We start from the raw sequence: 19,990 nt of genomic DNA, 5'->3' as shown, positions 1-19,990 counted from the left end.
TTAACATCAAGCCTGGCACCTGGTGAGCTGTGTGCAGAGAGGAAGTCACTGAAATCCTCGAGGTGTGCTTTCTTCCACTGGAGTCCCTGTACCATCAACAAAAGAAGTTGCACAAAAAACAGGGGAGTCCTTTTCTTCCGCCACAGAATGAGCATCAGAAATGTCCCTCCCAAAAGTTCATGCCAATATCCATTTAGATAACATTCTGTCACTTATGAAACCAAGAGGTGATTTTCTTTACATTTTTCTTTGTTTTTTTTTTTAATTTTTATAAATAAAGAGGAGAAAAATAAGCCCAGTTTTCCTAGTTTTGTGAGCAAGAGCCAAAGTCTCATGGGATTCGATCGAAAGTGTGGCCACAGGGAGCCAAGTGGGAAGGAGTCAGGTTTTGGAGGCAGGGAGAACACGGGCACACCCAGAACCACGGTGAACCCAGAGTACTCCCTCCAGTCTGGTTGCGACAACAGTGACAATGACGGCCAGCAATAATAATAACTGCTCAAGAGAACTGTAACACCTTCACGGCAACACGTGCATTTCCTGCTCCTGGGTAGACAAAAGTCCCAAATCATTATCCCCATTGTCACTGTCACTCTTCGATATATCTCAGCCCCAAATTCAGATGAACTCAAGGCACGTCTTCGTGTCCTTCCTGACAGCATCCTTTTCCTGGACATCATTTGAGCACCCTCTCCAAGCAAGACCCCTATGTAGTCGGCCAGAAAGGATTTTCTTCACTTTATGGAAAGGAAAAGTAAGGAGCGACGTGGTGTTGCTTGGCCACAGTGCTCTACCACTTAGATCAAAGGGGGAAAGTGACAGGTGACATGTGACAGGTGAAAGTGACAGGAGAGAGAAAAACTCTCTCTCCAGAAGAAAACACGAAGGGTCTAAGGAAAGATATTTGAGCATTAGAATACTTTTAATTGCAAGTAACAGAAAGCCAACTCAACTTGTCCTACGGGACTCTGGCCTGGGGTGCGCCTCAAAGCTCAACACAGCAAGGCCAGAGCCATGTGGGAGCAAACTGTGTGGTTTCGGTCTCTCATCCCAGCCCCTCTCCCCCAGCATCTTCCCCAGCATCTTTGGTTCCCTGAAACCACGTGGCAGAAAACATGGTACCCCAGGGCCACCAACACCATCACCCACAGCACCTGGGTCTGCGCATTACAGGACAGCCACTCGAGTTCTTAATTCTATGGGAGGGCTCTGACTGGCCCAGCCTGACCTGGCTAGCTGCTTTCCTATGTAGGCCAATCTGGATCAGGTGTTCATCTGTGGTCAAAGGCTAGGGTTGTCTGACCTTGAAGCCCTGGGAATTCGCAACAAGCAGAAGCCATTCCTAGATATTCCAGTAGTGGGTCTTACAACTTGCCATGCACTTTTTTTTTTTTTGAGAGGGAAAGAGAGCACATGACAGAGAGAGGGGCAGAGGGAGAAAGAGAGAGAATCTTAAGCAGGTTCCACACTCCGCACGGACCCCGAGGCGGGGCTCAATCCCACAACCCAGGATCATGACCTGAGCCCAAATCAAGAATTGGATGCTTAACCAACTGAGCCACCCAGGCAATCCTTGCCATGAACTTCTGAGTTGAAAGTTTCTTTATTTTCTCTCCCTCTGCCCCTCTCCTCCTCTCATGCTCTCTCTAAATGGTAATAATAATAATAATAAGCAAAAAAAGGGAGAGGGTGACTGGGTGGCTCAGTTGGTTGAGTGTCTGACTCTTGATTTTGGTTCAGGTCATGATCCCAGGGTCATTGAATTGAACCCTGACTCAGGCTTCTCACTGAGTGTAGAGCCTGCTTAAGATTCTCCCTCTGTCTCTCTCTCTCTCTCTCTCTCTCTCTGTCTCTCTCCTTTTGCCTCCTCTCCCCCACTCATGTGCACTCTCTCTCAAAAAAAAAAAAAGAAAAGAAAACTAAAATTTAAAAAAAAGAACAAGAAAGTTCCTGGCATGCACACCAGATTTCAATTCACCTAGGTAAATACCAAAGAGGGGGATTGCTGGATTGCATGGTAAATATATGTCTAACCTTATAAGGAGCTACCAAAGCTCACTGAAAGAAATAGATAAAGCTATTTCAGTGCTATATATATTAAAAAAACTGAATTTTTAATGAAAACTTTCCAACAAAGAAAGCTTTACACTCAGATGGTTTTGTTGGTGAACTCCACTAAACAACTAAAGAAGAAATCATATCAATCCTACACAACCCTTTCAGGAAAATAAAACAGGAGGCAAACTCCCCAGCTCACTATATGAGACCAGATTTACCCTGATACCAAAACCAGAGAAAGACTTTACAAGGCTACAGACCAATACGCCATACACAGATGCAAAATCCTCAACCAAACAGTAGCAAATTTAATCCAGCAATATATGAAAAGGATAGTATATCACAACTAAATGAAGTTTATCTCAGGAATGCAAGGCAGTTTCAACACAGGAAAATCAGTGTCATTTGTCAAAAAACCATAGATCCAGGGGCGCCTGGGTGGCTCAATTGGTTAAGCATCCGACTTGGGCTCAGTTCATGATCTCGCAGTTCGTGGGTTGGAGCCCCACATCGGGCTCTGTGCCGACAGCTCAGAGCCTGGAGCCTGCTTCAGATTCTGTGTCTCCCTCTCTCTGCCCCTCCCTGGCTCACGCTCTTTCTCTGTCTCTCAGAAATAAACATTTTTTTAAAATCCATAGATCTGTATACCACAAAGAGTCAATTTTACTGTGTGAAAATTTTTAGAAGTCATGCAGAACATCAGAGGCATCCAATATGGAATGCACACAGTGACAAATGAATCTGTCTACAGATGGATGGCTTAAGCACACTCAACCTGGTGAGGAAGGAAGGAGCTAAGACACTGTTTTGATAGATTCTGTAAGAATAAAGAAAAAAAGAACTACATAGAAACTGTGTTCTGGTTGGTAAATTTGTTTCTCCATCAGATACCGGTTACGAATTCCAAAGGTATGTTACATGTACAGTAGAATTGAGCAAATAAGTAGATATTTGGAGACAATATTGGAGATTATGAAAGTCTTTTTATTTACTCAGAAAGAAGTTACAAAAGAAGCAAGGGGGGGGGGTGCCAGAAGGGAACACCATGGTGCTGGATTGGAGTCAGAAATATCAGCATGGGGGCGCCTGGGTGGCTCAGTCAATTAAGCGATCAAATCTTGATTTTGGCTCAGGTCGTAATTTCATAGTCATGAGAATGAGCCCCGCATTGGGCTCCGCACTTGGCATGGAACCTATTTGCGATTATATCTCTCTCCCTCTCCCTCTGCCCCTCCCATGATTGCTCTCCTGCTCTCTCTCTCTCTCTAAAATAAAATTTAAAAAAAAATCAGTATGAACTCATTTGTTAAAGTAGAGATATGTGTATATGCATGTTTAGAAAACATACATAGAAATCCTTACCTCTGTCTGCTGAGACAGCTTAGAAGCAGCAACACTCCAATATCAATAAGGACACCCAGCATCCAGATCTTGATTTCTTTTTTTTTCTCATTTATTTATTTATTAAAATGTTTTTTAACATACATCCAAATTAGTTAGCATATAGTGCAACAGTGATTTCAGGAGGAGATTCCTTAGTGCCCCTCACCCATTTAGCCCATCCCCCCTCTCCCAACCCCTCCAGCAACCCTCAGTTTGTTGTCCATATTTATGAGTCTCTTCTGTTTTGTCCCCCTCCCTGTTTTTATATTATTTTTGTTTCCCTTTCCTTCTGTTCATCTGTTTTGTCTCTTAAGGTCCTCATATGAGTGAAGTCATATGATGTTTGTCTTTTTCTGACTGACTAATTTCACTTAGCATAATATCCTCCAGTTCCATCCATGTAGTTGCAAATGGCAAGATTTCATTCTTTTTGATTGCCGGGTAATACTCCATTGTATAGATACACCACATCTTCTTTATCCGTTCATCCATCGATGGACATTTGGGCTCTTTCCATACTTGGGCTATTGTCAATAGTGCTGCTATAAACATGGGGGTGCACGTGTCCCTTCAGAACAGCACACCTGTATCCCATGGATAAATGCCTAGTAGTGCAATTGCTGGGTCATAGGGTAGTTCTATTTTTAGTTTTTTAAGGAGCCTCCATACTGTTTTCCAGAGTGGCTGCACCGGCTTGCATTCCCACCAACAATGCAAATCAGATCCTCTTTCTCCGCATCCTCGCCAACATCTGTTGTTGCCTGAGTTGTTAATGTTAGCTATTCTGACAGGTGTAAGGTGGTAGCCAGATCTTGATTTCTAAATGCTGTTCTTTCATATATGGAACCAGGAATTTTGAAAGAAGAGGTTGATTCTAGGGGGACAGAGAATACACAAATGAGCTGGTAAACCCAGAAAATAATAGTGTTTTTAAAAAACCCAAATAAATACAGAGAACAAACTGAGGGTTGATGGGGGGTGGCTGGGGTGATGGGGACTGAAGAGGGCACTTGTTGGGATGAGCACTGGGTGTTGTATGTAAGCAATGAATCATGGGAATCTACTCCCAAAACCAAGAGCACACTGTATACACTGTATGTTAGCCAACTTGACAATAAATTATATTGAAAAATAAATAAATAAATAAACCTGTGTGACATGCTTCCCCCAATCATAATATCAGCCTAATTGTGAGAAAACATCAGACAAGTATAAACTGAGGGACATTCCACAAAATACCTGACCAGTACTCTTGAAAAGTTTGAAAATCATGAAACACAAAGTCACGAAGACTGGGGAACAAGGAGACGTGAAGACTACATGCAGTATGGGGTCCTGGATTGGATGCCAGAACCAAAAGTGCACGTTAGTGAAAAACTAGGGAAATCCGAATAGAGTCTGTAGGTTAGTTACTAGTATTGCACCAATATTAATGTCATTTTGATAAACATACTGTGAATTAGGTACTATGTTAGTAGCAGGGGCACTGAGTAAAGAGAACACGGGAGCTCTCTGCACTATTTTTGCAATTCTTCTGTAAGTCTAAGATTATTTCAAGATAAAAAGTTTCTTTGAAACCACAGATAGAAACTAGTACACAGTTATTAGAATGGCTAAAATAAAAACATTGGCAATACCAAATGCCGGTAAAGTTGCAGGGCCGCTCGAATTCTCAAAATTGCTGATGTGGTGTTATGGAAAACAGTGTGCAGTTTCTCATAAAGGTAAACCTATGCTTACCCTGTGATTCAGCCACCCCAGTTGTAGGTATTTACCCTGGAGACATGAAAACTCATGTACACGCATACCTGTATTGGAATTTTTATAGCATTTCACTCATAATGGCTTACAAATAACCCAAATCTCCTTCAACAAGATAAACTGTGGGGGCTCCTGGGTGGCTCAGTCGGTTAAGCATCCGACTTCGGCTCAGGTCATGATCTTGTGGATTGTGGGTTCGAGCCTCACATCAGGCTCTGCGCTGACAGCTCAGAGCCAGGAGCCTGCTTCAGATTCTGTGTCTCCCTCTCTCTCTCAGCCCCTCCCCCACTCATGCTCTGTTTCACTCTCTCTCAAAAACAAATAAACATTTAAAATGAAATTTAAAATAAAAAATTTTAAATGAATAAATGTTAAAAAAAATCAAGATAAAAAAAAAGATAAACTGTGGTATACCCAAAAAATGGAATACTACCCAGCAGAAAACAAGAAACAAACTACTGATACACGAGACAATATGGATGAATCTGAACATGGGTGAAAGAAACCAGACTCAAAAGGGTACATACCACATGAGTCCGTTTATATGACACTCTCTGACAGACAAAACCCCTGGAATGGAGAGTAGGCCAATGGTTTCCAGAGTCTGGGATTCGTGGAGGGGTTAACCACTAAGGGGTTAACTGCAAGGGATTTTGGGGGGGTGATGAAACTGTTCTTTGTCATGATTGTGGAGGTGGCTGCCTGACTTCATGCATTTGTCAAAACTCATAACTATACACCCCCAAAAGTAAATGTTACTATATGTAAACTATTTCTAATTAAATTTTAAAATGCGTCCAGTAAATACAAAGCCAAAGCCCTCTTGACACCTCATCCCAGGCTCCTCCCTACCTTTCCAGAAGTAACTACTGAAATGAATTTAGTATCTACGCCTCTGACTCTAAAAAAAAAAAAAAAAGGTTTTTTTACATACTTATACGTGTGCCCATAGAAAATAACACCATTTGTGGGTTTTTAAGCATAATAAACACTCACATATCACATTGCATGTATCTTTCTTCCTCAAGGAGTCAAGGGGATTTCCAAGGCTCCCTTGGGATTTTCAAAGGTCCTTTTCAAAGGTCTCTCAAGTCATTCAGGAGTAGATGCTGATGTGTCACCAGGACCATGAGAGGACAATGAGGGCTCAGCCTACCCTCTCCCCCTCCTAGAAAGGCATCTCTAGTTATCTCTGGGTGCTCACTGCCCCTGGCTCAGCTCAGTGGGTAAAAATGAGCTGACCAGCTCCCCCCTGCCACATCTCAGCGAACTGCCCGTGACCCAGGCCTGACCCAATTACCGCACATCATATATGCTTTCCCCTGGTCTCAGAGATCACATCCAGAAAAGACCTGAGGCCCAGCTCTGCTGACAAGACTCAGTCCAAGACTTGGGAGCAGCAGAAAACTCTCCCCTTTGAGCTGGCGCGGAAACAGGATGTCATTCTGGAGCCACCAGCAGCCAAGTGCCCCCTGACGTGGAGGCAACCCCAAAGGAAGCAGAGCCAAGGGCTGGAGAAGGAGCTAATAGCATTGCTGGGGACTCCAGAGCCACCCCAGCCAGAAGCCAGTGCGCACCCTTGGACTTCCTAGCGTCAGGAGCAAGTGACAGTCTCTTTTCCTTCAGTTGAAGGAATCCCGAGGAGCGCGCATCTCCATGCACAACCGCAGAGCCTGAGACCAGGCGTTTGTCACAGGTCACCTCCCGTCCCACAGGGCTTCGGTCCTGCAAGCTGCCACAGAGGCTGTCCCCATGCCCTCCACGTGCCTGGCACTCTCCCCTTCGACTGGACCCGCCTCCAGAAGGCGCTGATAGAAATGCCAGGCAACACAACTCAGCAACACAACTCAGCCAGTAGCTTTGTTTACACCTACCTCTTCGCCAAGCACTGGTTCCTGCATTTGCATTTGCGTTTGCATGTTCTGTTCCCTCATGTTGGATGTTTAGCATTTTGGTGGTGGAAGTCGTTTTTGGTTTTTTAATTTTTTTTAACATGTATTCATTTTTGAGGGACAGAGAGAGACAGAGCATGAGCAGGGGAGGGGCAGAGGGAGAGAGGGAGACCCAGAATCCGAAGTGGGCTCCAGGCTCCGAGCTGTCAGCACAGAGCCCGACGCCACCGGGCTCGAACCCACAAACTGCAAAATCGTGACCTGAGCTGAAGTTGGATGCTTTTTTTAAAAAAAATTTTTTTTAACGTTTATTTATTTTTGAGACAGAGAGAGAGCATGAACGGGGGAGGGTCAGAGAGAGAGGGAGACACAGAATCTGAAACAGGCTCCAGGCTCTGAGCTGTCAGCACAGAGCCCAACGCGGGGCTTGAACTCACAGACCGCGAGATCATGACCTGAGCCAAAGTAGGACGCCCAACCAACTGAGCCACCCAGGCGCCCCTGAAGTTGGATGCTTAACTGGCTGAGCCACCCAAGCGCCCCATGGTGGTGGAAGGTAGTTTTAAAGAATTACAGTGTTGTTTTAAAATTGTTATAAAAATTATAGATTGAAAGATACACCAATAGAAGTAGATGTGCCATATTGTTGGGGTTGGTTGCAAATACAAAATCCAGCATTATCTCAAAATTACTGGGAGTCATCGTACATGTTTATGTAGCTAATAGGTTACCACTGGCTAGCTACAAATTTGTTGGTTTTAGAATATAAGGGAAAAGGACTATAATAAGCATAATGGCCGGTCTCTTTGTTAGCTTCCAAGCTCATTTTGAAATGCTGTTGATCTAGAACCAACTCTTAGCTCAGTAATGAGGTTTTATAAACACGGTCTCGAAACATTTGTTTGATGAAATGGGTTCCTACAACTCTATTTCTATATGTTATCCCGATTCAGACAAAATCCTTTCACTATGGTACGTTGAAAAGAGCTTTGGGATTCACTGAAAGAGGGAAATCGGGGGTATGTATGCACCCCACCAGCAATCTGGTGAAGCCTGGCCATCTCCAGGCATGATTCTCACAGGTGTGGATTCACAGCCATCCCACGTGCCCACTCCCACCCTCAAGGCCACCCTAGCTGTGTGTCCTTGGGGCTGACCCACGCAAGCTCTGCCGAGACTTTCTCTCCCTGGAGCAGAAACCAGCCTCCAGAAGCCTCCTTAAAGCCAGGTTCACAAGCTCCTTTATGCAACGCCATCCGCGATACACGCGGGTACGCTAGGTAATAGGTCACACACAGAGTAAACTGAGCTGGTGGCCAACTTTATTGGCCGCTTTATTTTTTTTATAACTGATTACAACAGCCTTCTAAGGAGCCACCCTGCATTCAAAGGGAAGTGAGACTATCTCAGGAGCACAGACCACTGAGGAACCAAAACATGGAAGGCTGGAAACCAGTCCACGCTAATCCCCACACCTGCCCTTTGCTCCCCATCTTAGAGCCCAGCCAGCCAGAATTCGCCCCCTCAGGCCCTTCTAAGCTCATGTTTACAGCCTCAGAGCACGTGGTACATCGTCCTATCCCTAATAGACACGCTCACTCCATGTTTGCTGAATTTAAATTAAATTTTGATGCGTTTTTTATATTAAAGTATAATCTGATTGTAAGAAATAAAACGTGGTGTGAAATGTATCGTTTGTACAAATACATTCAATGTTAGGGTTTGATCTATAAAAATAACTACATGACTGGGGTGGGGTAAGGAAAATCAATGATTGATTTTGTCTCTGCCCGCCCCCCACCAACCCTTCTTCGCCAACACCTCCGCCCCACCCCACCTCCGCCAAGATCCCGCTTCCCACCCCTCCCCCGACCCTGCTCTGGAGACTCTACTGTGGACCCCTCCCTGGCCTCAGGGCGGCGCTCTTCTCCAAGGCTGAGGCCACTCTCCAGACGTTGTGCGTGAAGCCCTCCCCAGGAAGCTGCTAACAGGGTGTGCACACCCATGCCCTCCTTGCCCAAATGCACCTGTGTCTGGAACCCCCTAGGCTGGAATGGCACCAAACGTAGAAATAGGAGGTAATGGGGCAGCCCTGTTGTGAAGGCACAGGCAACAGGCAAGAGGAGTTGAATCTGCATGGAACTGGGCGGTGAGGATGGGGGGCTGGGCAGGAGAGGGGGACAGACCGGGATGAAGATCCTGATTGCTATCAGTGTGACTTTGATTGTTTTAATATTTTCATTGAGATTAATTTTCATACAGTGAACTGCATAAATCTCAAGTGTACAATTAAATGAGTTTCGATAAATACGTACCCACACCCCTACCAAGATGAAGATTGTTTCCATCACCCCAATAAAAAGGGTTAGTTTTATGTGTCAACTTGACTGGGCCACTGGGGTGCCCCAGTAGTTGATCAACTCTTACTCTGGGTGTGTCGGTGGGGGTGTTTCTGGAGGAAATTAACATTTGAATTGGCAGACCAAGGGAGGCATACTGCCCTCCCTAATGGTCAAAGACCTAAACAGAACAGTAAGCCCCCAAGTAGCACTCACTCTAAGTGATGTAAGGGTGAACATAACACACGTAGTCCTTAGGACGACCAAACTGAGACAGGGAAACCGAAGGGACCCCATGAAAGAAAAAGCTGGGTTTTTTCCTGTGCTTCTTTTCCTGCTTCTTTCAAGGACCCACATCCCCACCTTACACGTGCCTTTATGTATGTCCTCCTTGTAAAAGTCAAGGAGTTAATGATTTCTTTGGAGTCCCCCAGCACAACAGATATCAAAGGAGTGACCGGGTCAGGTCATCATGAATGTTCTCCAAGACCACTGATTTCAAACCCCTTGACGCTAAGATCCCTGGCTGTCACAGATTTTGAGTCTGGAGTTCTCTCTTGTCCAGCAAGAGAGTGGACAAGAATTGAATACGAGAGGGGCTAATGTCCGGAAGGAGACAAGAGCCCTGAGTGAGGGTCCTTTCTCCATATTTATTAGGATCAGAAGGCTTACATGTGTGATGGACGTGCAGAAAGAGATAATAAAACAGTGATTTCCAAGGTATGCAGTGTTAGGGGGTTGAGTCAAGACAAATTAAAGTCCTGGCACCGAGCAGATGGCCGTTTACTGCAGGCACCAGGCACCGTGTCTGTTTATCTTAACTTTTCTAGGGGCTAAGACAGATAGAGCATGCTACCTCAGGGTTAGCCAGGTATTTTTCTCGCTGATTAGCTGTGGGCGCTTTCACCCTGTATCGGCTTTTTTGCTCTATGCTTTGTTTCACTTAATGATAAATCCTGGGTGCTTTCACCCTGCTGTGATGGCTTTCCGCCTCTACCTGTTCGCAGATGCTTTCATCCTGTGGAAGCGGCTTTCTGCTCTATGCTTTGTTCTACGCTGGACGCTTTCACCCTGTGGTGGCTTTCCTCCCTAAGCCTTGTTAACCCATTGGTGCGAGCTCCGAGAATTCTTTAACTTATTCCCCACCCCTGGCTGTAGGGCATATGTGACTCCTGGAGGACACTTGAGCACTCACCCTTGTTCGACCAGTTTCTGGATGCCTGAGAGGACACATACACCAGACCACTGTCCTCGGTAAAAACTCCTGACCCCCAAGCAAAGACGTAGCTCACGTTCCCTTTCCTTTCTGAGTCTCCCAGATGCTCGGTCTGTATCTGCTCGCTCTATATCTTCAATAAAGTCTGCTCTCACTGCTTGCTTGCCTTTGACTTTCATCCTGCACAAAGCCAAGGACCCTCTTGGCTGGTCCTGCGGGACCCCTCCTGGGTCTTAGGACCCAGCCAGCCTGCATCAAAATGAGGTATTTATGATTATTACCCCCATTTTCCATGTGCAGAAACTGAGTCACAGAGGGGTTGAGAAACGTGCCCAGTGTTGATCGCTGACAACAAATAAACACAGCCAGTATGTGGCAGAGCAGCCTTGCTCCAGATTCTGTGTTCTTACCCAGTACACTGCCCTGCTTCTCATATATTTCAGTCTATGTATTTCTTATTTGAATTTTCATCCTAGGGATTTACTGGTATGATTAAACTTTTCTTAAATCATAATTATGTGATCGAGTCAAGATGATGCACTCAACGTTATCAAAAGAGTCACCAATCAATGAAAGTGGAGCTGTCACCACAATTCAGAGAAACCGTCCCATTGAGGGGAATCCATGCAATTCCCACACCCCCCAATACTCTCACTTATCCTGCCTCTGTTAAAACCCTTCAAGGCCCCCAAAGCTTTTGCATTAAAACAGTGGTTCTAAATCTTTTTGATCTCGAGATCTCTTTGCACTCTTAAAAATTATTGAGGATCCCCAAGAAGCTTTTGTTTATCTGGAATATATGTGTAAACACTTGAGATATTAGAATTAAAACTGGGACACCTGGGTGGCTTCATCAGTTAAGCGTCTGACTCTTGATATCATCTCAGTTCATGATCTCACGGTTTGTGAAATTGAGCCCCGTGTCAGGCTCTGTGCTGACAGTGTGGAGCCTGCTTGGGATTCTCTCTCCCCCTCTCTCTCTCTGCCCCTCCCCTGCTTGTGCTTGTGTGCTCTCTCTCTCTCTCTCTCTCAAAATAAATACATAAACTTAGAAAAAACCCATAAGTTTAAGAAACTAAGATAATACACAAACATTTCATTTATTTAATTGCTTTTAAAACAACAATAATAAATCTTTTCCGTGTTAACATAAATAACATTTTTATGAAACCATTTACAAAAGAAAACGAAATTTAGCCAGAAGGATGGCCCTGTTTTACGGCTTTGCAAATCTCATTTATGTCGAGTTTAATAGAAGGCAGCCGGATTGTCACATCTACTCTTGCATTCGGTCTGTTGCGATGTTATTTTGATTGAAGTAGAACAAGGGAATCTGTCCTCAAGCAGATAAGTAGTTGGAAAAGGGAAGAGCATTTGAGTGGACTTTTCCAAAATTTGGTGGATATTCTTCTTTCCTAATACACCAAAACTGAACAAATGGTGGTGTGGAATCTGAAAGCACACTGATGAACATTTCCTAGTCTGTTACATTAAAATATCCTGGTATACTTTGCTCTTTATGGATCATCCGTTGGTCCTTTGGAAAATATCAGTTCACCAAATTATGCATATTTTCCAAAACGTTGACATGTTTTGTTACACAATGTCGAAAAAAATATATTTGTTAATACAACCACCAATCTCATCAGAAAGTTTTTTTAAATATTGGAAAATTGCCAAGCTCGTGGTGGTAGATACTTTTTCCAGAATTACAGTTTTCACTCAGGAATTCACGTTTCATCCTTGGCAAGAAATACTGTCGAGTTGTCTTCCTTGAGGTGACAAGCTCATTTTGTTCGTTTTCAAGAAAATACCTGTTAGATACTCTGAATGAGCACAGTGTGCCTGTCAGTTATCTCCTCAAACAAAAAGTCTTTTGCGAAAAACACGGCCAAGTCCGCTAACCCCTCAATCACAAGTACTGTTCTCCGAACGACCTCAAGACTTCCCGTTCCCCCACACGAAAGATTAAAAAGCTGCGTACTCAAGTGTCTAGATTTAATAAAATTCGTAACGTTTACTGCTTCGTAAAGACATTCTTAAGTGAAACTGGCTTTGTCTGTTTCCTGCCAAAGTGGTTGGTAAGGAATAAATACAGTGACAACGAGGGGCCTTGATTCCTGCTAAGGCGCCAGCAATTTTCACTCACCACTGCTTTCGCACATCAGTGCAAATGTCAACACAGTACGAAAACAATATAACGTCTGAGTATCATCGTGAAAACCCATTTGACCACCTGAAAGAGTCTTAGGGATGCTGAGGGGTCCATGAACTACATTTTGAGAGTACTGCTGCCTTACATTATTTGAAAAGATGGACTAGTTGTCCAAAAACCTCAGATTTACATAATCCAATCAGCACGATCTGATCAATTTTAAAAAGTCACTGTCCACCAATGCCTGTGTTCCAAGCCCTATTAGGTGTTGGGGGCACAGAGGTAGGCATACGTGGCTCCCCATGCCTTGGGGCTTAATTCTATTTGAGGAGACAGACAATAGACAGATAAAACAACTTCAGACTATTTCAAGGCCCTGAAGGCTGGCCTGGGGGAGGCAAGGGTTCCTTCCTATACAGAGAATGGCTGAGGAGGGGTCTCCCAAAGAAGTGATACACTTAAGGAAGTGTATCCCTCCTTAAGGGCCCAGGAAACAGCATTTCAAGCACAGGACAAAGAAATTGCAAAGATCCTGTGGCAGAAATAGCATGGTATTTTTAAGGAACAGGAGGGGTGGGCTTAACGTGGGCCTGTTTCTCCTTTCTGGCTTTGCTTATTGCCTAAGGGTGCTCACCCAATCTAGTGGTTTCAACATCATCTGCTGTGTGCATGGCCGATGGCCACAAATGCTCTTCTCCCGCTGACCCTCCCTAAAACCCAGACTTACACCCCCAACCAACATCTCCCCTTGGCCACGAATAAGCAAATGCTCAAAACTCACCCGCTATAGAGACGGGCAGTAAAGATGCGCAAGAGAAACAGCAACATCCCAGCAAAGACTCAAGTCCTGTTACCAATAAAGTCGTCGCTGATTGGATTGGTGACAAGGCGCCTATGAGACTCACAAAGCTTCAACGCACCTGTATAGGTTTTCCTTTGCAGTGCCAACTGCAAAGGTTGCAAAGCGCAAAAAATGATCCCCCAAAACAAGAGAAGAAACAAGACAGTAATTACCCAAATGCATGGGAGAGGTAGAGAGAGATGCTGCTTCTGGAGTAGGTGAATTTGACTCTTAGGAACACAGGCCGATGCCCTACCTGCCATCTCTGCAGCTCTTTGGGACTGTCCTGTTGCGTCGGACATCAATTTTGTTGAGTTTGACCAGGGTGTTCCTGGGTGACTGTTCCAAATCCCCATGCTTCGCGGCACCCCCAGGGACTCCGGTGCAATTGCTTTGGGTCAGGCCCTCCAGCTGCGTATTTGTGCAGCAGCCAGAGCCGCGGGCCTCAGGGGTCAGCCTCCCACCTGGCGCCCGGAAGAGACAGCCTCTGACTCATCCTTCCCGCAGCCCCGGGGGCACACTGACCGGGTTCAGCGTGGACCTCGCCAGACGCGCCTGTGAGATGTGTGGCACCGATCGCAAGGCTGGAGGGGGTGACCCGTCAAAAGCCGGGGTGGAGCGCTCGGAGGAGGAATGGGCAGAGGGGGCCCAGCTCCGCAAGTGCAAAGCTAGTTCGCGGGAGCCGCGGAGGTCCCAGAGAAGGACACCGCGGCAGCTCCGAGCCCGCTAAACCGGCTTCTCAGGTTCACCTTCATACATCTAAAGCGAGGGGCGCTGGGTAGGGCAACAGAGCAAAAATGCGCACAGGTAAAAAGAGAGCCGGGACGCTCGGTTGAGGCACCGCTGGGATTCGAACCCAGGATCTCCTGTTTACTAGACAGGCGCTTTAACCAACTAAGCCACGGCGCCGCCCGCACGAATACCGCGAGAATCTGTCCCCCATCACCATTTAGTCCCTCTGCGGTGCGCATGCGCACAAGTTTCGTCCGCAAGAGGCGCATGCGTGGTGTATAGTCCTGCCCACACCGGCGGCTGAGGCGAGGGGGTTGGACACGGAAGCCGGAAAAGTGGGAAGCGAGTGTTGCCCCAGGCCCGGGAGCGCTGGTCTTCCCGGTTGCTGTGGTGTCTGCGCCGCGGCGTGGAGCCAGATGGCCCTGTCTATGGGGGGGGGGGGGGGGGGGGTGCCTGCGCAAGGTTGGGCTTTCTGCCCTCCAGACCTGGCGGAGGAAGCCCCCCGCCGCTGTCCCGCGAGGCCCAGGCCCCCGGCGTCCGGTCTGGGCGCACAGCTCGCCGTGGCCTCGCTCACCGCGCTGGAGCCCTGGGCCCGGGAGCCTGCGGCGCGCCCCGGACGCACTGGGGGTGGGCGGCCCTGCCCGCTCCGGGGGCGGCATCTGCCTGCCTGCCGCGACCAGACCTTCGGTGGGGCCGCCTCTCCCGCGGGAGGGCACCGCGGGCGCCTGAGCCGCCGGCCCTGAGGGATCCGGAGCTTCGAGGAACCCAGGCCGCTGGCCTCGGAGCACCGACACCGCACGTGCTGCCAGAGCTGGCAGGGTGCTCGCCTGCAGCTTCTTGGGTCTCCTCGCCCGGACAGCGCAGCCACCTCTTCCCAACACTTTTCAGAGGGCCTTCGAGCCAATCCATTCATTCACCCACCCGTGGGAGAGCCTCATCCGCAGAAATGTTAGACTCCGCAAGTGCATATGCGCAAGAAGATTTACTCCAGTATTATCTGTAATAGCAAAAATCGAGAAACAAAGCTATGTGCCCATCGGTGCGACACTGTTGGTACCTGCAGCCGAGCCGTCCTCCAACGCAGAAGGGGAAGCACTCCTTTGTGCGTGCCGTGTGCGGCAGGAGGGAGACCACTTAGCAAAAGGAATTCTCTTTGAAAGAGAGCGTGAAGTGGAGCTTTGACATGTTCATACATCATTCATGTGGATAAGTGGATACATACTGAACAGCCAGCCCCAGGGTGACCAGAGTCACCAGGGTTATGACTGAGGAGGGCAGCGCCCAAGCACGGAACCTGCCCAAATAGTGACTACCAGGTTACGGTGCTCATGGGCAGAGTCATTGGATGCCAGTCAAATACGCTAAATAAATCAGACCTACAATTAAGTTTTTTAAACAAAGCAAGGGCAGTGCTAACGACTGACAGGAATCGTGCGAGCCATAGCAAATGGGAAAGGGAGCCCTTCCTGTTTGTCCATGAAACCTTCTGAAGGAATTGATTTATGTAGTACGGTATGCTGTGGGAGCAGGAGGAGGGCTCTACATCTGCCTGGGCATTCTGGAAAAGTCTGGGGCGGAGAGGATGACCCACCCTGTGATGGAAATGCCCTCCGCCCACCTGCCTAACCAGACCTTCCTCTGCTCTGGGTGGATGGCCGTCTAGGAGCATTAACCAGGGACGACCCAGAGTGCCTTGCCACACAACAGTCTCCTCCCCGGAGGGGTCCCCACACATCTTCCTGTCGTTTGACAGAGCCGTCCACAGGAGCTGCAGTTGCTAGCCTGGCTGCCTCACAGGGCAACACCAGAGTCCAGAATGTGTTCCAAAAATGACACCAGGAACACCAGGTCATAAAGCTTAGAAGGAGCAAAAATGCCTCTAGAATTCACACATATGCTTGTTTTCTAAAGGAATCTAGATTTATTCGTCATGAAAACTAAAAAAGTGTATGATCTCCGCCACCAAGAGTGCTGTGGAGCTGAGGCCATGCCCCTGCCCCTGTCTGATACGCCTTCCCGGCCAGGAAGGGGCCATAGAGAAAGGTCCCTGCAGAACCCCAAAACCCATATGTCAGGTGACCTGTGCTCAAGTCAGTCAACAGGCCCAATGGCCATCAGTCATCTGTGGCCGGGCTGCACTCCCTTGCTAGTGAGCCTTCCCCTCCGGATGATGATGAGGCCTCTGCTGACAAGTCTTTTGCATCCATCCGGCAGAACACACATTTGGTGACGGTTTCAGAAAAGATGTCACTTTCGTAGATGGAGAAAGGCCTGTCACACACTTCACACTGGCATGGAGCATTTAAAAAGAGCAAAAGGAAGAAGTGCTGGTCAGAGGGGACCAAGGCATCCAGTTAGAATTCTCCCACCAGACCCAGCCACCTGTGGCTGGGCCAAGGCAAGAGCTCCCTCTCCTCTCTGCAGTCTCTGCAGACCCCACAAGGGTGGAAATTGCAGGCCACTGAGAGAGAATGAACACAGGCTTCTCCCTCTCTCCCCGCCCCCCCCCCCCCCCCCCCCAAGGAAGCTGTGCAGGCACCGACTGCCAGGCTCATCCCCGGCTAGGGGAATCCTGGGGACAGGAGCCACAAGCCACTCGACGGTGGAGAGGACAGGGGGTGCGTGTCTAACCCCGTCCTGCGCCCTTTGCAGAGCACAACCGTGGGGCGGAGGAGCTATTCTAACGCCCTGACACCCTGGGGACCTAACTTACGAAACCATGAGAAACAAGTAGGCAAGATTTCCAAACAAAGCAGCCATTTTTCCGGGTGAAGGTACTAAGCATCCTCCTCCATGTCTGAGCCAGTTTCCGGCCAAGGCACGGAGAGCAGTGGCACGGTGGCACAGCTCACCCGCCGTATCTCCTGCCCGCAAACAAGTGAGCACCACCATGGGGCGGGCTCTCAGACCACGGGCAGGGATCTCTCCGGGGTCCCCACCACAGCACCAGCCTCCTGCAGGATGGCACCCCACCCGGGGCAGGCCCTCTGGGAAATCCGACTCCTGAGGTTTCTTATATTGATTTAGAGCAAGGTAAATGCAGAAGGCTCATCTTTGGAACAGCTTCAAGTATGTCTCTTCCTTTTCTCTGTTTTGCAAGAAAGAAATTTGATCCTTTACCTACCTTAGTCTACGGCATACTTCCCCATGGCCCCACCCCAAAAACGACAGAGCTCAGAGGAGGCAGTTCTTGGAGCCCTGTCCCTGGTGGCAGGTGAAGGACATGGTACTTCACTGCAGTTAGCTTCTAGGGCCCAAGGGCCAACATGGCCACACAGGCCATGATGACCAGCTGGCCACAAAGACAAGGTCCATGTCGGTCCCCTCCCCCCACCTCCTTGCCCCGTAGTGCTGTTCCCATATTAGCCATTTCCAGAAGCGGTGGCTCCCAGCTGGGCCTTCTAAGAGGAGACACGCCTAGGTGGCTCCAGGATTCTGAGGGAAGGAGGACTCCGGGCACGCAGCATAGACTCCCCAAGCCTCTCATAGTGGCAACCAAGTGTCTATACTGCAAGGCCCCCACAGGGACTGGCCTCCAGTCCCCAGGGATAGACTCTGTGGCCGGTCCTGGCTGCACCTGGTGAAGCAGGTGTGTCCCCCCTACCATCACGATCCTGCCCCAGAGTAAAACAGGCACCTGGGCCTCTATCACAGGAGGGCACCGGGGGGGCCTGGCCAGCGGGTCTGCCGCTGACATGTAGTAGGCCGACGCCACGTCCTGCTGTGTGCCCAGCCATTTCTCCTCTGACTCATTCCTCTCCTCAAACACCCGGGGCTCATTCCTGCCTTGCAGTCTCCACACTGGCTCTTCCGCTGCTGGGACGTTCTTCCCCTAAACATCTGCACGGCTCACTCCCTCACCACCTTCAGGTCTTTGAACAAATGTCACCTCCTCAGTGACGTGTATCCTGACCACCCCGTGAAGCGGCCAGCACCTCTCATTCCCTTTCCTGACACTACTCCTCTCCAACTTACTTACCGCCATGAGACCCACGGCAGTATTTTTCTTGCTTCTTTATTCATTGTCTCCTCTTTTAGAACATAACTTCCCTCAGGGCAAGAATCTCCATCTGTTTGCTCATGGTTTTATCCCCAGTTGCCCAATTAATGTTTATTCGAAGAACAAATTGATTTGTGGAGGAGACTAACGAACACCTTCATTATTGAGCTTAACATTACCCAATACCAACCTGTTTCACCTTTGAGCCCAGGGCCTTTTTGTACTTTATGACCAAAGGAATTTGGTCAATTTCTTCAATATTCCATAGTCTCATGGTCCTATCCTAAAACAAGTCAAACAGCAAAGCAGCAGTCACAAGATGGGCTCCTTCAGCTGGGAGGCCCCAGGAAGGCGCATCACATCCAGGTGAAGAATCCCACCCTGCAGGGAAGCAGAAGTAGGGTGACCGACTGTCCTGGTTTCTCTGGGACCATCCCACCTCTATGACCACAAGTCCCCAATCCCAGCAAACCCATTCCAGGGGGCAAAAAGTCTCACTTTTCAGCAATGGATGTGGAAGTTTGAGGGAAAAGGACAAAACCCATACTGTGGTCCCCAAAATAGGAGCTGAAAAGCAAAACTATTTTTAATGCCAAATGGATACACATCCGTAGGTAATCCATCTTCCATAGTTGCTGTCAGTTTTCCATGACGTGCAGTTCACGTTAAGTTCCCAGTAATGGGTCATCCATTACCGTGATTCACTCCATGCAACGTGATTTAAGTATCCAACTTAACTGCATGCATCGTAATTGTGTTAACAGTCTGGCTTTGATTTTACCTACGCAACTGTCGTGCTCTGTTTCAAGATATTGCTAGTAAAAATTTTTCACATTGTGAGTATTAAGATCAGGTTTTCTAAGAGTTCAGATCACGAGAATGAGAATAATTACAAGGCCAGTGCCAACGTGACTCAGACCTCGCCAGAAGAGGAGGCTAAATGACTCTGTTTAATGATGGCTGGACAGACACATAAAACTAGATTGGGGGCAGAGGCGAGGTGGTAAATACCCAGAACAAAGCACACTGCAGGATGTGAGGGAAAGACTTTGCTATTGGGTATGGGGAAGCAAATGCAGAAGTACATGTGGACACAAAGTCTCACAAGCCTGGGATGAGGTGGGCAGGTTCTAAATCACCAGTTTTTTCATATCCCAAAAAAGACACCAATGCAAAAGAAAATGAAATGTCAGGCAACCAGATTGGAAAAGAAGTAAAACTATCTCCATTTGAAGGTTACATAACTTTGTACATAGAAAACCTTCAAGAATCAACCAAAAAACTATTAGAACTAATAAATAAGTTCAGTAGGGCTGCCGAATACAAAATCAATAGGCAAAAACCTATTGTATTTTTATATACTTGCAATGAACACTCTGAAAATGCAACTAAATAAACAATTCCATTTAGAATCGGATCAAAAAGAAGGAAATGTTTACTAATAATTTTAACAAAGCGAGTGCAAAACTTATAGATCAGAAACTAAAAAATACTGTTGAAAGAAACTAAAGAAGGTGTAAATAAATAGAAAAATATCTCAGGTTCAATGGGTCAGAAAAAGGTAGTGTGGCACAGGCATAAAGATAGACACAGAGGTCAATAGAATCGAGAAA

General features: G+C 47.4%; 1 protein-coding gene and 1 non-coding gene across 6 annotated transcripts in view; both read right to left on the bottom strand.

The window, feature by feature from the left end:
- Window positions 1-14,480: 14,480 nt before the first annotated feature.
- TRNAT-AGU (transfer RNA threonine (anticodon AGU)) lies at window positions 14,481-14,554 on the bottom strand. Its single transcript has one exon. It is a non-coding gene; the product is annotated as a tRNA-Thr (tRNA).
- Window positions 14,555-14,879: 325 nt separating this feature from the next.
- The window catches only part of WDR88 (WD repeat domain 88), a 47,007-nt gene continuing 41,896 nt past the window's right edge, over window positions 14,880-19,990 (bottom strand). For 3 of the 5 annotated variants that reach the window (XM_047835007.1, XM_047835006.1, XM_047835005.1), the window contains 2 exons: window positions 18,568-18,660; window positions 14,880-16,665 (listed from right to left, as the gene is read on the bottom strand). In XM_047835007.1, coding sequence (XP_047690963.1) covers window positions 16,492-16,665; window positions 18,568-18,660 — 267 coding nt within the window. In that variant the 3' untranslated portion in view covers window positions 14,880-16,491. The remainder of the gene's footprint in view (window positions 16,666-18,567; window positions 18,661-19,990) is intronic. The other 2 variants (XM_047835008.1, XM_047835004.1) reach the window with 2 other exon arrangements.

The sequence above is a fragment of the Prionailurus viverrinus genome, chromosome E2, assembly GCF_022837055.1.
Source record: "Prionailurus viverrinus isolate Anna chromosome E2, UM_Priviv_1.0, whole genome shotgun sequence".
Classification (NCBI taxonomy): Eukaryota; Metazoa; Chordata; class Mammalia; order Carnivora; family Felidae; genus Prionailurus; species Prionailurus viverrinus.
Note: the sequence above shows the minus strand (reverse complement) of the source record. Positions and strands in the feature narration are given on the sequence as shown.